The following is an 18,856-nucleotide window of genomic DNA, read 5'->3' on the forward strand; positions in this document are numbered from 1 at the left end:
CCCACTGACATGCACACCCACACCTGCCCACTGACTCACACACACGTGCACACCCATACCTGCCCACTGACACACACGTGCACACCCGCACCTGCCGACTCACACGTGCACACCCGCACCTGCCCTCACACACTCACACGTGCATACCCACACCTGCGCACTCACACACGCACACCCACACCTACCCACTGACATGCACACCCACACCTGCCACTGACTCACACACATGTGCACACCCGCACCTGCCCTCACACACTCACATGTGCACACCCGCACCTGCCCTCACACACTCACACGTGCACACCTGCACCTGCCCACTCACACACATGTGCACACCCGCACCTGCCCTCACACACTCACACGTGCATACCCACACCTGTGCACTCACACACGCACACCCACACCTTCCCACTGACTCACACACACGTGCAACCCACACCTGCCCACTCACACACACGTGCACACCCGCGCCTGCCCACTCACATGTGCACACACCCTGCAAACACACTTCTGGCACATTGCTGTGGGCCTGTGGTCCGGCCTTCGGTGTCTGAGGAGGGGCTCTGGGCCTCCTGGTGTCTGGATTTAAACCACACTGGATGTAGGAGAAGCTTTCCTTGGAAGTGGAAGGTGCTTGCCTCCCTCGGCCCCCAGCCCCCACACTCGGTTCCTAGGATGGGGTGCACAGAACACGAGGAACAACACTGGAGCTGCCACCAGTCCCCAGTTTGTCGAGTGCCACATTCCACCGCTCGCCTGGTTCAATATGAGAAATTGCGAATGTGCTTCCACCTGGACCTGCACCCCCAGTGGGGTCACGTGGCCGTCAGCACTCTGAACATTGCCGCACACACGCGTGCACACACGTGTTCCCATTGCACTTTGCGGGTGAGCGAGACATCAAGGTGTGTCTGAGCGCGTCGCTGTCATGCCTGACACACGTGGCGCCGATCGCATGTCATTGTCTAGCACGTCTCCCGTGGCCACGGGTTGTCCACTTGGGTGTCCACGGAGCAGCTGGGATGTCAGGGGTGGGGCTGCTCACCTGTGGCGGGCAGGAGAGACCTCGCGTGGGACACGGGCCCATGAGACATGAGCCTGTGAGCTTCAGGGATCTCCTTGCCAGCCTCCTTTTGCACAGCTGGGGAGACAGGCTAGAGAGAGTCCCGGCCATGCTCATTCCCTGGGGCGGAGCCTCCCTGAGCGTCTGGCCTTTGCTTTCCAGATCCCGACTGGGCTTCCTACACCCTGGGGGTGTTCATCTGTCTGAGCTGCTCCGGAATCCACCGGAACATCCCCCAGGTCAGCAAGGTGAAGTCCGTCCGGCTGGATGCCTGGGAGGAGGCCCAAGTGGAGGTATGGGCCTGCAAGCGGATGGGGGTGGTGGTGGGCGGGGAGGAGACCCTGCAGTCCTGCTGCTCCCTGGGTGCCCTCGGCCTGGCCCCCCAGGTCAGACACCCCGGGGGTCCCTTTACCCCTGGTGCTCCAGGCTCCTGACTGGGTCCAGTGCTGACCTGGGGTGGGGGTGAGGGGTAGAGGGGTGAGGGTAGGGATGAGATGGGGGGAGAGCAGAGTTGGGGGCAGGGGAGAGGGGCCGGAGGGATGGGGATGGGATGGGGACAGGGGTGTGAAGCGGGATGGGTGGGGAGTGAGGGCGGGGGTGTGGGAGGGGGGCCAGGCGGGGTGAGACGTGTCCTGTGCCCTTGGCCCCCAGGTCGCCAGTCTGCACGCACCACTCAGCAGCCCTCGGTGCGTTCACAGGCCACTGTCACCAAGGTGCCTTGTAGGACATTTCACCCCTGAGAAAGAAACCCGAGCCCCTAGCCGTCCTGAATGCAGCCGGGGGGACGCTCATCTGCTCTGCGTCCCCCCAGATGTGCCTGCTGTGGGCATGTCCATGGAAGGGATTGGGCACTGGGGGGCCTTGGTGTCTGGCTTCTTTCACCAAGCGCCACGTGTCCGGGGCCACCTGCATTCTAGTGCGTGTCTGGGCTTCGCTCCTTTTTATGAGGGGATGACGTCCACTGATGGAGGGACCTTGTTATCCATCTGCCGATGAGCACCGGGACGCTCCGAGGCCGTGTGCGTGCAGGGAGCACGTGACTGTGTGGGGGCCCTAGGCCCCCGGCTGGCCGTTCAGTCTCCTCAGAGGTGCCCTGAGCGTGGGCCCCCCCGTCCCCCCGGTGAACACAGAGTAAGCCCTCCTGCGGAGAACCTGATCTATTGGACCAGGCGCCTGGAGAATCAGTGACTGCCAGGCAGGCGCACCTGTGCCCCTCAGGGCCGGGAAGCCTATCCCCGCACGTGGGAGTGACTGCAGCCTCCCACCCCAGCGGCTTCTGTGCCTCCCCGCACACCCCCCACCCCGTGTGAGAGCCTTTGCCACATCCCTGCACACCGGCCCCCGTGTTTCTCCTCTGCCGCGTCCCTGTGGGGCCGTCACGGGGCGTTTCTGTGTCTTGAGGACACTGAACAGCTTGTGCCACGGTTTGGTGTCTGTGGCTGACCCTGCATGCCCTTGGCCCCTCGCTGGGGCGGAGTTGGCTGTTTCGCTTTCTCGTGTTCGGCTCTATTTGGGGATCTAACCCTTCGAGGTGGTAGAGGAGACGGTTTTTCTGGGTTGTCTTTTGACTTTGCTCGTGGTGGGTTTTGCAGTGGAAACTTGTTTACTTTGATGTACTCAGATGTATCAGTCTTCTGTGGTTTTCGGGGTTCTCGGGTATTTCGATGGGCCTGCGCTGCCCCAGGCTGGTTTGACTCACCAGGGCGTCACGGAGGTAGAATTCGCACACCATGCAGCCCGCCCGCGGGAGGCTTCGCTCCACCACACAGCTGCACAGCCGTCCCCGCTGCCTGATCTTGGAGTATTTTCCCCAAACGAGCCCCTTACAGCCCCCCCACCCCACGGCCTCTGCGGCCCCCGCCCCGTGCAGAGCACCACGCGTCCCGGCTTCACCATGTGGTGGCAGGTGTCCCGGCCACACGCCCCTGTACTGCGGAGTAATTCCTGCCATGTGGACAGACCACATTCGGCTGACGCACCCGCCCATCCATCGGTGGACGCTTGGGTCATCTCATTTTCCCGCTCTTACGAGTAACGCTGCTGGGAACAGTCCTGGGCAAGCTCGTGTGTGGGCAGAAGCGGCCTTTCTCCCGGACAGAGTGGCGTGGCTGTGTCTGTGGGGACGAGCCGGACTGCCCGGAACAGGGCCGCGTGCCTGCTGGCCACGCAGGGCGGGCCCGGTCCCGCCAGCACTTCCCGTGGCCGGTGTCTGATTCCGGCCTCCCTCACGGGTGCAAGCTGGGCTCCTGCTGTGGGCTTGACTCGCGTTTCCCCGATGATTAGCGGTGGTGAGCATCTTTTCATAGGCTTATTGGCCGTTCGTGTGTGTTCTCCAGAAACCAGTCCATTCAGATCCTTTACCGATTTTCAAAACGGGTTGTCTTTTTATTCCTGAGCTAGGAGCGTTTATTCAGAGTCCTTTATATATTCTGGACTTGAGTCCCTCATTAGATATGGTATTTGCAAATAGTTTTTCTCCTGTGGATTATCTTTTAACTTTCCTTTTTTTTTTTTTTAAGACTTTATTCATTTATCTGAGAGAGAGAAAAAGAGAGAGAGAGAACAAGAGGGGGGAGGGTCAGAGGGAGAAGCAGACTCCCCGCGGAGCAGGGAGCCCGATGTGGGGCTTGATCCAGGGACTCCAGGATCATGACCTGAGCTGAAGGCAGCCACTTAACCGACTGAGCCACCCAGGTGCCCCTTAATTTTCCTTTTTAAATAAAATGTTTGCAATGCTAAACGTGCAGTTTATATTTTGAAGGAGCTATATCTGTATATTTTTTATTACTGAGGTGAAAGTCACATAAACCCACCGTTTTAGTGAACAGCCCAGTGGCATTTATCACATTCATGGGGTTGGGCAGCCCCCACCTGTGTCTGGTTCCAAGTCTTCCCGGCACCTCAGAGGAGCCCCGGGGCCCATCCCCCCGGCCCCATGGCCGCCTGTCTTCGTCCTGCCTCTGGGCATCCGCCCCTTGCGGACTTACTGTCCAGCTTCTCTCATTCAGCCTAACGTTTGCACGCCCTCAACGGCGTCCTTTGAAGCACAGAAGTTTTTAACTTTGATGAAGTTCCATTTTTTTTTTTCTTTTGTTGTTTGTGCTTTTGGGATCACATCTATGAAGCCATTTCTTAGTCCAAAGTCACAAAGATTTCCTCCCATATTTTCCTAAAATCATTTTTTTAAATTATAGCATAGTTTCTAGCTACTACTTTTACTGTTTAATTTTGGAAATCACATCTTTAATTCAGTTGGAGCTTATATGGCTAAAAGGTTGAGTCCAGCTGTGCTTTCTCTATGCTGGTTTCCCAGGTTCCTGCTCCCAATGATGATCAGCTAAAAGGCATCCCCCCGTTGATCTGAGATGTGCATTAAATCCAATATCAAGTATTAGATCTTAGTGGATCTCTTTCTGGACCTTTTATTGGTTGCATTGATTTGGCTCTCTGGTCAGTAACAGGTTTTAATAGCTGGTAGGAAGAGTATTTGCAGAATTTTCTAGAGCATTTTGCTTGTTAATTTTTTTTTTTTTAAAGATTTTATTAATTCATTTGACAGAGACACAGCGAAAGAGGGAACACAAGCAGAGGGAGTGGGAGAGGGAGAAACAGGCTTCCCACAGAGCAGGGAGCCCGATGCGGGGCTCGATCCCAGGACCCTGGGATCATGACCTGAGCCGAAGGCAGACGCTTAACGACTGAGCCACCCAGGCGCCCCTTGCTTGTTAATTTTAAAATGAACTTTAGAATCATTGCTAGCTTCAAAAAATTATATTTTTTTGACAGCTTCTAAAACAACATAGATCAACATCAGGAGGCGGCGTGTGTCTACCCTTCCGAGCACGTGTCTCCGTGCAAGATTTCTTGAGCATCCCTCGGGGCGCGGACGTTCTGTCTTTGTGGAGACTTTGAGCATTTCTCATGAGGCTGGCTCTTCAGTATTTTGCCAAGTTCTTTTTTTTTTTTTTTTTAAGATTTTTTATTTATTTATTTGACAGAGAGAGACACAGTGAGAGAGGAGCACAGGCAGGGGGAATGGAGGGGGGAGAGGCAGGCCTCCCGCCGAGCGGGGAGCCCGATGCGGGGCTCGATCCCAGAACGCTGGGATCATGACCTGAGCCGAAGGCAGGCGCTTAACGACTGAGCCACCCAGGCGCCCCTATTTTGCCAAGTTCTTGATTGAGGTTTTAGAAAAGCAACTGATTTTGGAATTTTAATTTGGTACCAGCTTTTTGCTGAAGTATCTTATTGTTGGTGATTTTTTCCAGTTGACCCACTTGGGTTGGGCATGGTCATGGCCTGATGGTCCTCAAAGTTCGATGGCTTTGGAAGAAAGGCTTTCTCTTGGTGGGTGGGGGCGGGGGGTCAGAAGGAGGCAGGATTGGCGCAGAAGGAATCCCCTCCACTCTCCTTGTCCTGGAGGCCACCATGCGTCAGGTGCCGCTGGTCCCCTCCCTGCTCCCCTGCACCAGCCCAGCTGGAGGCATCTCTTCCAATACACCTGGCACTGACCCCAGGGCCTTTGCACCCACTGTTCCCCCACTGCCTGTGTAGTACCTGCTCCAGGTTCCTGACTCCCACCGTCTGTCAGCCTCAGGGGGAACACAGACCTTGCTTCCCCGGGCCAGGCTCCATCTCAGGGCCCTCACTGTGCCCAGTACTTGAGGGCTGCCTGCTGGGCGTGGGTCAGATGAGTGGAGAGCGGGTCTTGCGTGAGGCAGGGACGGGGCAGCTTGGGCGGAGGGAGCAGCTCTGCAGCCCCGGGGGATGTGAGGAGGGCCTGGCCCACCCTCTCCAGGGCCCCTGGCAAAACTGGAGGTGCGTCCCTGTGGCCGTTGCAAAGTGCTTTCCCTGAGACAGGAGGGGCTGGGGACGCCAGGGCTCTGGGGTCAGCCGGCCCCTGCCCTAGGCCTCGGCCTCTGGGAGCACTGACCCCATCCTCCCTCTGCAGTTCATGGCCTCCCATGGGAACGATGCTGCGAGGGACACGTACGAGTCCAAAGTGCCTCCCTTCTACTACCGGCCCACGTTTTCTGACTGTCAGTAAGTCACAGGGGGCATCCGTCGGGGGCTGGCATCGGGAGGACCCACCAGGCAGGGCAGCGGCTGCCACCTGGGAGCTGGGGAGGGCGGCCGGATCCCCGGGGTCTGGCAGTGGGGTGGTGGCTGGTGGCTGGAGGGAGGGCAGTGGGGCCCTCGCTGTGGGTCTCAGCGGGGGTCTCCAGGGCCTCGTGTGCCCCCCGGTGGTCGGAGGAGGATGCTGAGCAGCTCAGGGCGGCGTCCACCCCTGGCCAGGCTCCCCGTCTCCCAGCACTTCTAGACCTCCCTGAATCCCCTACCTCCCTGGGTGTCGCCCCCCAGGACGCCTCGTCCCTCTGTGCCCCCAGCACAGGACTGGCCCCTTAGGTGTCACTCAAACCCCCCGGCTGCCTGCCTCTGCTGGCCGGTGTCCACGGTGGCTCGGCCACAGCTTTGGCCACGGAGATGAATGGCCCTCTTTGGACAAGGGCACTCCCGGGGCCCAGAGGGGTTGAGCGAGTGACACAGATGCCAGCAGATGAGCCGCGTCCAGAACCTGGGATATGGGCTTGATGCTGGGAATTCCCGGTCCCGGGCAGGCAGGTGGGAGTCCTGCTCCTGGCCACCTGCCTGGGGACCTGGCCCACCTGCCTCCCAGGCCAGGGAGATGCTGCTGATGGCTGCAGGGTCTCTGGGGTCAGGACGCCTTGCCAGGGACCCACCCCGGTGCAGGTACTGGGTCACATCCTGAGACTCGCCCCACCACCGGCCACTTCTGGGCTCAGGGGGGAATCTGGAGCCTGGGGCCCTGCCTGGCCATCTCGGTATGAATCAGTGTGGCCGGGCGACTATTTCTGAGACACGATTTTATCACCTCGGCCACAGCCTGCTCTATGGTCTGCCTATTTGCATGCATGCCCTGTATCTCCCTTCAGAGTGGATGACAAGGGACAGCCTGGCTCACAGGCCGTGTCCTGGCCAGGACGCCCAGCAGCTTCCTCTACGTCCTGGTCCCTGAGACACGCTCGCAGAGACCATCCCTGTGCCGTATAGGGGCTGTGCGGTCAGGGCCTGTCCGGGTGACTGGGCATCCCAGGAGGGAGCAAGGGGACACTGGGCAGGCCTCGCCTTCCAGAAGCCCCTGCTAGGCGAAGGTTTGCCGGAGCCGAGCCTGCCACTGTCCCCACACTCAGTAGGCACTGAGGTCTGCCCAGGCCAAGCCCCCGTGGCCCAGGAGGGTGCAGATGCCTGCAGGGGTGGGGTCCGAGCCCCCCCCCCCCAGGGAGCTGTGACTGAGGCCAGCGAGTTGTGGCGGCTGATGCTCCAAGCTCACTGAGGAGTGCTGTGCGTGGTGGGAGGCGTGGTTTGAATCCCTTTGTAAACTGTAGGGTGCAACCCCCCCCAGATGGGCACTTTTGGAGCCGGGGGCTGCAGCAGCCTCCAGGGAGGCCCCCCTGGTGTCCTGAGGACAAAACCAGGGGGTGTGTGGCCCCTCCCCGGCCTCCCGTCTAGGGCTCGGAGCCCATGGGCGAACCCATGAGGAGCGGTGCTCAGAAGGCCTGGGTACAAGGTTATGTTCGTGTCAGGCGGTGATTCAGAGAGAGGCGGGGACCTGGGCCCCCTTCCTGTGTCCGCCCCGCTGCCCTCGGGCTCGGTCCTGCCGCCGTGGGAAGTAAGTCAGCAGAGGTCCTCTCGGTTTTGCTTCTGCTGCAAGCCAGCCCCCCTGCTTCCTTCTCAGGGGCCCGGGCGGGGGGAGGCTGGAGCCCGGAGGTGCCCCCAAGTCTTGGCGGGCAGGGTTCCCGGCTGGATGGGGCTCTGTGCCGGCTTGCTGGTGCGGGGGGGGGGCCCGAAACCCCAGCTGGGTTGGCTCACACAATAGAAATTCACCATCTCACCTCCTGGAGGCTGGCGGTCCAGGTGTGCGGGGCTCATCTCCTGAGCCCCCTCCTGGGCTTGGACATGGCCATCCTGTGTCTGTCTGGACCCCCTCTCTGGGGGTGCCTCCACTCCAGCCTGACGCATTGTAACTTGTTAACCCACAACCATCTTCCTTCCAGAATGGGGCCCATCTGCAAGGTGCTGGGGGTTAGGACTCCAACGTATTTTTGAGGGTGGTGGGTGCAATTCAATCCATAAGAGCCTCAGAAATCAGGCAGATAAAGCGAGAGGAGGTCTTGGTTTGCTTCGGGGAGTTCAGAGGGCAAGCGGGTGTGGATGGCGGCCGTGCCGGGCCAGGGGCTCACCACCGTGAGGAGGGTGTATCCTCAGTTTCCCCACGGTACAAAGGAAGGGAAAGACACTGCCTGGGTGAGCTGCCCACCCGGTGGAAGGGGAAACTGAGGCACCAAGGGCAGTCACCTCCCCAGGAGGGAAGGCCCAGGCCTCAGCCTCTGGCAGAGTGTCCTAGAGCACGGGACTCAGAGGCTGACGGAGCCGGGGCAGGAGGGCGGTCAGAGCGGCAGTCAGACGCCAGCCCCTGACATGGTAGCTGGCAAACAGCCACGCTCCCACTGGGGCTTCTGCACCAGCCTCAGGGGGCTGGGGGGGAGGAAGGGGTCCGCCGCCTGCCGGGTGCTGGGGTTGCCCCCGACGGGCTGTTGGAAATGGGGGAGGCAGGCCCTGGGGGTCAGAGCAGGGCAACTCCAGGGCCGGGCAGGGTGGGTGGTCTGCTTCACAGGGGCGGTGGTCGCCCCACTCACCTGACCGCCCCCCACCCTCCCAGCTCCAGGCAGCCAGTCCTGCACACATCCCAGCTCCGCATCTGCTCTGGGTTGAGGGGACCCATACTGACCCCGAGGGCCCCGGCAGTGGGGGGAGGCGGTGAAGCCTGTCTCCCCTAAGCTCCTGGGAACACAGGGCGGGTCTTAGGTTTCAAGAGCAGCGTCTGCTGGGGGTGTGGGCCTCCCTCATCATGAGGCTTGGTGGAGAGTGGGACCCCCCCTTTGATGCTGGTTTTCCCTGGTGGAGGAGCCTGGGCCAGATGGCCTCAGGGGGTCAGGGCCCCATGTACTGCGGCACCCTGTCCGTGTTGGGGCCCCTGATGACTGAGTGGTTCAGATCGGGCTGCCCAGCAGGGTGGGGACTCCCCTGGTGCCTGCTGCCTGGCTTCCTCCTCCTGCCGCCGCTGGGAGCCTCTGCGCCAGGCCCGGGTGGAGCCTCGGGGGCCAGCGTCCATGCAGAGGCCGTGGCCTGGGACCTCGTGGGTGTGTGATGGTGCGGATGAGGCCACGGGATGGCTGTTAGCTGTCTGCGTCCCACTGACACGCCAGGCCCTGGCTCGCACACGTCCGAGCAGCCAGGCATGGCGTTCCCATGTTACAGAGAAGCGGGTGCAGGAGGGGAGCTGGCTCCCCGGGGTCCTACAGCTCGGCCCTGTCGGGAGCTGAATGGTGTCCCCCAAAAGGCAGGTCAGGTCCGAACCCCAGGACCTGTGCAGGGCCCTTATCTGGGAACAGGGTCTTTGCAGATGAAACGAAGGGCCAGGAATGAGGGCTCGTGGGTTTTGGCTGGCGGAGCTGGGATGGCGAGTGTCCTCAGAAGAGGGGGTGCCGGCACCCAGGGAGGGTCTGCACGGAGATGGGCAGAGGCTGAGGATGCCGGAGGGGGGCCTTGTTCTGCAGAAGGAGCCGGCCCTGCCTGCCTGCCCCTGGCCTGGCCTGGCCTCTGCACCCGGAGACCCTAAATCCCGGTGGCTTTCAGAGGCCTTGTGGAGCGGGGTTACGGGCGGCCCCAGGACCACGTGCACGCCCGCAGGGCTGGGCCCCTAGAGCCTGGTTTGGCCTCACGGGCCCAGCACGAGGCCTGAGGTCCCATCTGCTGCGCTGGGGGGGGAGCCCCCGAGCCCGAGGGCCGTGCTGGGTCCCAAACTCACCTGGGTGTGTGTTGCCCAGAGCCGGACAGCCCCTCCCGAGGGGCTGAGCGATCTCGCTGTGGTGCCAGCCAAGCTGACGTGACTCGGAAGTAGAAATGGAGGCCGTGGCCGCCCTTGGGGTCGGGTGTTAGCACAGCTGTGACAGCTGGAGGCGGAGGGCCCGGGGGCTGCCGGTGAGTGCCGAGGCGGGGCGGGAGGGATGGGGAGGGGTCACAGGCTGAGCTGGGGGTCAGCGAGGGTCTTGTCAGCACCGAAGAACCGAGGCAGGTGGGCCACGGAGAGCTCTGAGCGGCTCTGGGAGAGCAGACCGTGGGGGCGGCCTGGGTCAGGGCAGCGGCAGGGACGGGAGGCTGGGGCCGAGCCCCAGGGTCTGCCGAGGTGCAGGGCTCGGAGGATGAGGAGCTGGTGCCTTGCCCCGGTGTGCAGGGGGTGGGAGCTGTCGGAGGCATGTGCCGCCCAGCCGGTGGGGGCCGTGGGGGCCAGGACAGAGCGGCCCTGCTCTGTGGCCGGGCAGAGGCCCCCCTCTGCTGCTCGCTGGGGCCGCCTTCCTGGCAGTCGGGGGTGAAGGGAGGGGATGTTACTCGGCCACGGGAAGACACGAAGCACGGAGGGGTATGCGCCACCGTGAGGGTGAACCTCAGACACTGGTCTGTGCACAAAGCCCGTCGCAGAAGGCCACACACGCTGCCCGATGCCGCGTGGGCACAGGTCAGTCCACACAGCAGTGGACTGTGGTTGGGGCCGGGTCAAGGGTGTCCTCTCTGGGGTGATGGCGGTACAGCCTTGAGAGGGACTGTGAACCTGTGTATTTGACGCTTTCAGTAGCCGCATTTGATGGTACATGAATTAGAGCTAATTTTTTTTAAGTTTATTTTTTTGAGTAAACTCTACACCCAACGGGGGGCTCAAACTCACAACCCCAAGATCAAGAGTCGCTCGCTCCAGCGACTCAGCCAGCCAAGCGCCCCTAGAGCTAATTTTTTTTTTCAAAGATTTATCTATTTATTTTAGAGCACGAGCAGGGGGAAGGGCGGAGGAAGAGAATCTCCGCTGAGCGCAGAGCCTGATGTCAGGACTCGATCCCATGACCCTGAGACCAAGACCTGAGCTGAAATCAAGAGTCGGACGCCCAACCGACTGAGCCACCCAGGCGCCCCAGAGCTAATTTTTTTTTTAAGGGGAAGTATTAGTGGTAAAACTATCTGATTAGCAAACAGTTTTAAAAAATCAAAGCTGGTGGCCCTTCAGCCCTGCCTTCCGGAGGTGGACACGCGTTCTTTCAGGGGCCTTGTGCCCCCGGGCGCCAGGAGCCTCTGTGAGCCCTGTGGTGCAGCCCAGCACGACGCGCTCTCTCCTCCCAGACTCCTGCGTGAGCAGTGGATCCGGGCCAAGTACGAGCGGCAGGAGTTCACCCACCCTGACAAGCAGGAGCCCTACTCCGCAGGTAAGGCCCTGTGCTCTGTGCCCCTTGTCTCTGTGCCTCTCCCTCTGTCCCCCTCTCTCTCTGTCCCTTGTCTCTCTGTGTCTCTGTCTCTCTATCCTGGTTTCTGTACCCCTCCTCCCCGCTCCTGGCACTGCCAAACTCCTTTCGAATCTGGAGGACCAGCTAATTGGTCTGGGCCCGAGTCCGGTCCTCCTGACACCGAGCTGGGTGGCCTGGCGCTCAGGTCCCGTGGCCATCAGCAGCCCAGCTCAGACGGGGTGGGTGCCATGGGGATGGCAGGGCCGCGCTGGGCGCCCTGGCTGGTCGGGGAGGTGGGCCCGTGCTGGGCTGTCTGCAGGGTGAGCAGGTGCTGGTGGGAGGGGCGGGGCGGGCGCGCGGTGGGGCCCAGTCTCGGAGGACGGGAGGTGTGATGTGGGCCTGCCTCTGTGTCCCGGAGCTGCCCTCTCGGGAAAAAGCGGGCTCTGGGTTCCAGACGTGGGGGCTGCGCACAGGGCAGCAAAACCCCGACAGACCTCTCCCCTGCATGTTTGGGTCCGTTCCAGGCGCTCAGGTCTGCGAGGGCCCGGTCTCTGCCTCCTGCCTCGCGGAGCTCAGGAGGTGGTAATGACCGTGTGACAAGCTGGGGGCCTTCCTGCCTACAGGTGTGTCCCCGCCCCAGGCCCGAGGTCCCCCATTAGAGCGCATTCCTCCAAGCTCCTGGTGCCGCCAAGCCCTGTCCCTCTTGGACAGGGGTGAGACAGTGGGCCAGGGACACACGGGACTGCGGGAGGGGCGCGGTAGCAGGCCCTGAGCCGGTGGCCTTGGAGCCGGTGGCTTCTCCGTCAGCCCCTCCGGGGCCAGCAGAAGGGGCGGAGGCCCCACCCGCCTGCCGCCACCGAGGCCCTCACCAAGCCGCCGTCCCGTGGGGAGGTGGCCAGTGTGCTGGCCGCCTGCACAGCTGCTAAATCTCGCCTGCTCACAGCAGGGGCCTCCCCAGGGCCCCCCACATGCCCTCCTGAGGCTCCCAGGAGGAAGGGCAGCATTCGGGGGCACCCGGGGCCCCACGCCCCACGGCCTCTGAGGCCGGGCCAGCCAGGTGCCCCCAGACCCAAAGCCTGCACAGGCCCCGGCCCCTCCGAGCCCCCTGCTGCCAGCCCCAGTGTCGGAGTGGGTGCACCTGGGCACCCCAAGGTGTCCTGGCCCTGTGGTTCCCCTTTGTGGGCTCCTCCCCCAGCCCTGCGAGGAGCACCAGGGGATTCCCGCGGGCACTTCCTGCCACGAGAGCACTTTCTCAGGCCCAGGGGAGGACATGCCCACCCGGCCCCACGGAGGCAGAAGGGGCCCAGCCCCTCCCACGAGGAGGACGGGAGCTGAAGGCCCCAGGAAAGGCCCCGGCCCTGGGAGCCATGCGAGGCCCAGGCCAGAGGCCGCGAGCTGCCCCCCAGCTCGGAGGGGCCACGGGGACCGGCAGGTGGCGGGAGCCTGGGCCCCCAGCGGCGCATGGTGGGCACGGGGTGCGTCGCCCACAGCTTGTCCCACTGCGTGTGGTGCCTCAGACCGCCCGGGAGGAAGGGCTCCAGCGCAGTTGTCTGCGGGGTGCCAGGCCCCGAAGCCAGACGTGAGGGCGACAAGACGGGCCACGGGGGAGAGGACACGAGCCCTGCCCACGGAGGGCGTGGACCGGGGAGGGAGGAGGGCTCGGCCCTTCTGACAGAAGAGGTCCACTGTCACCGAGGAAGAAACGGGGGAACGGGACGGCCAGCAGCGAGGGCCCCAGCGGAGCGGGTGTGGGCCGGACCCCGCCAGGCGCCGAGATCCGAGGAAGCTGGGGGGAGCCGGGATTTGCGTGTCTCGAAGCGTCTTCCCCTGGATGTGGATGGGAATGGAGGAAGAGGGCCCGGCCGGCCGAGAAGCTGCTGGGGACGGGGCACCAGTGTCCGGACGGCGTGGCTGCCGTGACGTTCTTGCCGAAAATGCAAAGCCTCGCCTCGGCCGCGAGGAGACGCCAGACGGGCCCCGCGGAGGGACCCTGACCGGACTCGCTGACCAGCACTCCTCGGGGCGTCAAGGCCGAGAAGCAGCTGCACGTGTGTGCCCGGGTGGCATCGCGGGGCTGGGGCGGCAGTGGGGCTGCCATGAAGGGGGTTAGTCGTGCCGTCCGAGGTGGCTGCCCGGCTCTGAGGCCCCTACCGCGGCCACCGGGGCTCCCCTCAGGTCACCGCACGCACTGACGCCAGGCACCACTTGGTGCTGGGGAACGAGGGGTGTGGGGAGGCCGCGGGCCCAGGGCTCCGGGTGGCTCCAACCTGGCACCCCCCGCCCTCGGTCAAGGTCACGGGCGTGTGGAGATAAGGGGCCTCACCTGCCCCACCCCGGCTCACAGGGGCGACCCTGGTGACCCTCCTGGCTCGCTCCCCACGCTGTGCCCCGCCTCGAGCCACAGCCTCAATGGCTGCCTTTCACGGGCCGGACAATGCCCCCCGTTGTCCCGAGGGCCAGGCCACCCGGGCCGCCCCCAGTCACCGACAGACACAGCACTTCCTGCTGAGGCTTCGGACCCCATCCCCCTGCCTCCTCTCTGTGCAAAGCAGGGCCGGTCCCAGAGCTGCCACCCTGCCCCGCCTTTGTCCTAAGTGCCACAGGGTGAGCAGAGAGCTCCCTGCGTGACAGAGCCCATCCCCCCCCGGGCCTCAGTTTCCTCCTCTGTGTAGTGGGGAGGACACGGTACTCAGCATGGGGTCGTCATTGGAAGCATTGACTGATGTTAGGTGTAGCGCGCCCAGTGGGCCTGAGGCATCCCTGGGGTGGCAGGTGCAGGTCCAGTCAAGGGAAGGTGTTTGTGGGGTTTGGCCAGATGTGCCTCCCCCCACCCACCCCCCACTGGATTCAGGACTGTTGGCCGCTTCCTGGCAGCATCTGTGTGGGAACCAGGTTTGGGGCACAGACTTGGCCATGCGGGAGGTTGTGCTGGTCCCCCAGTGAGGTGGCCAGGGTAGCAGGGAGCGAGGGACAAAGGAGGCCAGGCCTGGGCCCCCGTGTCAACCTCGTGGGGACTAGAACCTGTAGGCCTGGAACCAGGTCCCGGCCCTTCTGCGGAGGTGCCCAAGGTGGGCCTCAGTTTCCCTGGTGTCTTCTCAGGTCCTGGCTCTATGCCCAGAGCACACCTTTCCACTGGGCGTCCCCTGGCAGAAGCCACACAGTGTGGGGCCCGTCTCCTGCCCTGGGAGGGCCACCCGGGGTCTGGGCACGGAACACCCAGCCTGGGCCCCCCGGTAAGCTCTCCTGCCCCTCAGAGCAAGGCCGCGTGTCCCTGCTGCAATGAAGAAGTCAACGTGTTACTTGTTCACGTAAGGTGCAGTCCACATGTGAGCCCCGTGCGGGGGATGGTCCTGTGACCAAGGCAGACACAGGACAGCCCCACTCTGCAGGCTGTCGGCCAGCCCCAGCCCCTGCCCGGCTCCGTGCCCCAGAGTCCTGCCTTTTCTGGGGTCATTCCACGGGGCCAGCCGCACTGGAAGTTGGCCCTGCCACGCCATCCCCGTGGCTCCGTCCTGAGTGTGGAGAGGTGTTGGTGTGCGGATGAGGTCCCCAGCTGGGGACCTCGGGTTGTGTTCAGTTCGAGGCTTTCATGTGGACGTGGTCTTCTGGGTCGTGTGAGAAGTGTGTGGCGGTCCTCATTAATTTAAGCAGTTGTGCAGAGTGGCCCCGCTGCGCTGCAGTCCCTCCGGCAGAGGGGGCACCGACGTGTGTGTTTGCCCGCACCTGGGACGCCGTTCTTGTGGCTGGCGGTGGCCGCCCATCACCACTGATGGTGCTGAGGATCCTCGCGCTTCCTCTCGGCGCTCCGCAGAGGGGCTTCGGGAGGAGGCAGCCGGGGGGGCCGCGGACGGGTGGGCCCCGCACACGGCAGGGGTGGCCCACACCGTAGGCGCCCAGTAGATGCTGAGTGAAGCATCTGGCCTGTGCCCCAGGACTGGCTGGTCCTTTGGGAGGAGGCGGTCTCCCCGGCACAGCCAAGCTCCAGGTATGCGTGTCGGGGGGCACCGCTGGGTCCCGTCCCGCTGCGTGCGCCGGGGAGACCCCTCTGGCAGGGGTGCGGTCGGCAGGGGCGTGGGGGAGGCTGGTGCAGCAGACTCCCCGAGCCCGGGTAGACGTCGGGACAGCACGGCGCCCTGGAGTCTGCAGGGCTCAGGGAACCCGGCTCGGAGGCCCCAGTGTGGTGGGCGGGAGTCGTCCCGCTCAGGCCCACCTCCCCGGGGAGGCCAGGCCATGACGGGACGGGCAGGCCGCCGGCTTCACGGAGCGCCAAACAGCCGTCCTTGGGCGGGGCCGAGTCCGGGACCCTGGCCAGCGCCCGTCTGAAATTGCCGCTGCCGCCGTCCGGGGCCTGGAATTAGGCACCCTGGCCGCTGGCCGCTGGCCGTCGCGGGCACGCGGCCCAGGAGCCAGGCCGACTCGGGCCAGCGCCCCCTCCATCCCACGGCTTCCAGCCGGGCCTGGGCCAGGGGGAGTGTGGGGTGGACGGTGGGGCTGGGTGGCCACCCCACTCAGCCGGCCGCCGGCCGCGTCCTGAGCCGCTGCTGCCGCCTGCTGGGCCCAGCAGGCAAGGCGGGCGGGCGCGGGGCAGGGGGTCCTGCAGGGCCCAAGGCCGGCGCTGGCTGGCAAGGCGACCTTGGACCAGGACCTCGCGTCTCTGTGCCTCAGTTTCCCCTTCTGTACAAGGAGGATGACAGCTGGGAAGTCCTTCTGGGGCCGGCACAGGATCACGTGGGTGACGTGCTCAGCCAGGGCCTCGTCGTGGGCAACGTTCACGGGTGCGGGTGGCCACCTGCCCTGCAGATGGCACGACTCCAGCTGCTGAGCAGACACCACCCTCGGGCGCGTCCCTGCGTCCACGGCGTGGCTGCCCTGCGGGCCGGTGGACTTGCAGCTTTGCCCTGGGTGGAGTGCTCACGTGGTCGCTCTGCGTAGGGCCCCGTGTGGGCCCGGGGACTCGGTTCCTGCACACACAGTGGGCACAGGCCTGCTGGCGCTATGCGCGGGGGCCCGGGGGGGAGGGGAGAGGCCCCATCTGGCGCTGTCCCGCCACAGACTGAGAGGCACCAGCCGCCCCCTCCCCGACGCCAGGCTGCCGCCTCTTTAGGGTCGCGTGTCGCAAGCACAGAGAAAATAGCTCCTTGTCCCTGTGGTGCCAGGGCGGGGCCGCTAGGGCTGCAGCGTGAGCGCGGGTCAGGGCCTAGAGGTGGCGTCCGGAATGCGAGCCGGCCCCGGCTCCGCGGTGGGTCGCACCGTCCGCGCGGGCACCGAGGGCTCGCCGGTCCAGCCTTCTCCTCCCATCCCGGGCCGGCCTCGGGCGCGGCAGCAGGACGGGTTCCCCGGGGAGAGCGCCCCGAAACCCGGGGCGGAACTGCTGGGCGGTTTGTACGGGAAGCCACAGACCCTGACTGTGACGGGCGAACCCCGAGGAACGCGCCCACGGCACGCGGGTGTCCCTGGAGACTCAGTCCCGCGGGGCCGGCAGAGCTGGGAATGCGCTGCGGGCACAGCGGCAGCAGGCTCCCCTGCCCCTGCCCTGTGGAGGGACAGCACAGCCAGGCAGGGGACACACGGGGCACGGCTCCTCTTGGGCACAAGGTCCTGGAACCGGCCTCGCTGACGGGAACGTGACAGGACCGAACATGAAGGGAGGACAGTACTCCCTTCCTAGGGCCGCTGGAGCAACGGGCCACAGAATTTGTGCCCGACGGCCTGGGGCATCCGGGGCTCCGAGCTCCGCAGAGTCGGGGGGCTGGAGTGGAGGGGTGGGCAGGGCCGGCTCCTCCCTGCGTCTCCTGTTTCCACAGTCACTTCTCCCCCCGCCTCCCGCGTGCGAGGACCCTTGTGATGACCTGGGGCTCACCTGGACAGTGCAGGATGCTCGCCCGTCCCCAGACCCTCCAGACACGTGCGAGTCCTGTCCCGCTGTCCTGAGGACTCAGCAGTGGGCACCTTGCTCTGCTCTGCCGCCCCCCCACCCCCCGGTGGCCACACAGGCGTCTCCGCACACACTCGCCCGTGGGCCTGGACACAGGGGAGCACACTGCACCCCTGTCCCTGTTTCTCACGCTTCCGGAAGGAAATGGGAAAACACGCCAAGCAGTAGGCAGCGGCGGGCAGCCTTTGGGGAGGGGGTGGCCTCGGGTCCCAGCGCCGTGGGCGAGTCCGGCCTGCGTCCACCAAGCTCCGCAGCCCTGAGGCCGACAGGTCTCCTGGCGAGAGGCCAGACGTCAGGCTGGAGTCCTCTCGCCCACACCCTCCGTGTGGGTCAGGCTGATGGCCTCCGCTCTGGTCCACTGTGACCCTCTGACCCACATCCCCCCTCTCCCCAGGATACCGAGAAGGCTTTCTCTGGAAGCGCGGCCGGGACAACGGGCAGTTTTTAAGCCGGAAGTTCGTGCTGACGGAGCGGGAAGGGTCCCTGAAGTATTTCAACAGAAACGATGTGAGCCCGGCAGGGGGCCCGTACTGGCCGTTGTCCCCAGCCGCCCTCAAGCAATTCCTGGCCTGGAGTGGCTGCCCCCTCCCGTGGGGACCCCTGCCCACCCCTTGGTCACAGTCGCTCCCTGGGGCCGGGCCTGGTTGGTAATGCTGGGCACTCCCAAGCCCGACAGGGTCATCCAGGTGGCGGGCGGGGAGGGCTGGCCGGGCCCTGTGCCCACCCAGACCAGCTCCAGGTCAGGACAGCCCCGGTGACACACAGAGACAGAGGGCACCACAGGGCAGTTTGCCAGCTCCCGGGCAAAGAGGAAAGCCAGGCTGGCAGGACGGGAGCAGGGGTGGGGGCACGGCAGACAGGAGGAGCTGCAGGGGGGAGGGGGGCCTGCCCGGGTGTCAGACAGCCCCCTTCCTCATCCCCGGGGAGGGCAGCGCTGTTACCTCAGACTTACAGGTCAGGAAGCCCAGGACCAGAGCGCGTAAGTAACCTACCCAAAGCCACACAGCGCAGCTGGCACCCACAGGCCCGCCTGGAGCTAATGGCCTTGCTTCCAGGCCAAGGAGCCCAAGGCTGTCATGAAGATCGAGCATCTGAACGCCACCTTCCAGCCAGCCAAGATAGGCCACCCGCATGGCCTGCAGGTCACCTACCTGAAGGACAATAGTACCCGCAACATCTTTGTCTACCACGAGGACGGGAAGGTGGGTGCCGGGCTGCTTGGTGGGGGCAGGGAGCTGGGGTGCTCCACCCTGCATGGCCACGTGGAGCCAGCGGGGCCCTGGCCAGGGAGCGGACCTAGAATCCCTAAAGCCATCAGGGCCAGGGCTGTTCTTTGTTGGGAATTTTTGATGATGGATTCGGTCTCCTTACTCGTTTATAGGACCATTCAGCTGGTCCACGTCTTCCTGACTTAGAATTGGTGGGTTTTCTGTTTCCAGGAATTTGTCCACCTCATCGAGGTGACCCTGTTGTTGGTGTACGGTTGTTCACAGCACGCTCTCATAG

At 64.1% G+C, this 18,856-nt stretch overlaps 1 protein-coding gene across 1 annotated transcript; it reads left to right on the top strand.

The window, feature by feature from the left end:
• Window positions 1–1,197: 1,197 nt before the first annotated feature.
• ADAP1 (ArfGAP with dual PH domains 1) lies at window positions 1,198–18,839 on the top strand. The gene is made up of 5 exons (XM_081819218.1): window positions 1,198–1,356; window positions 6,015–6,106; window positions 11,315–11,397; window positions 17,745–17,857; window positions 18,406–18,839. The coding sequence occupies exons 2-5, from the start codon at window positions 6,018–6,020 to the stop codon at window positions 18,763–18,765; spliced, it is 645 nt and encodes a 214-aa protein (XP_081675344.1). The 5' UTR covers window positions 1,198–1,356; window positions 6,015–6,017; the 3' UTR covers window positions 18,766–18,839.
• Window positions 18,840–18,856: the final 17 nt, after the last annotated feature.

This window comes from Leptonychotes weddellii, chromosome 5 (genome assembly GCF_054177405.1).
Source record: "Leptonychotes weddellii isolate Sample4059 chromosome 5, ASM5417740v2, whole genome shotgun sequence".
Lineage (NCBI taxonomy): Eukaryota > Metazoa > Chordata > Mammalia > Carnivora > Phocidae > Leptonychotes > Leptonychotes weddellii.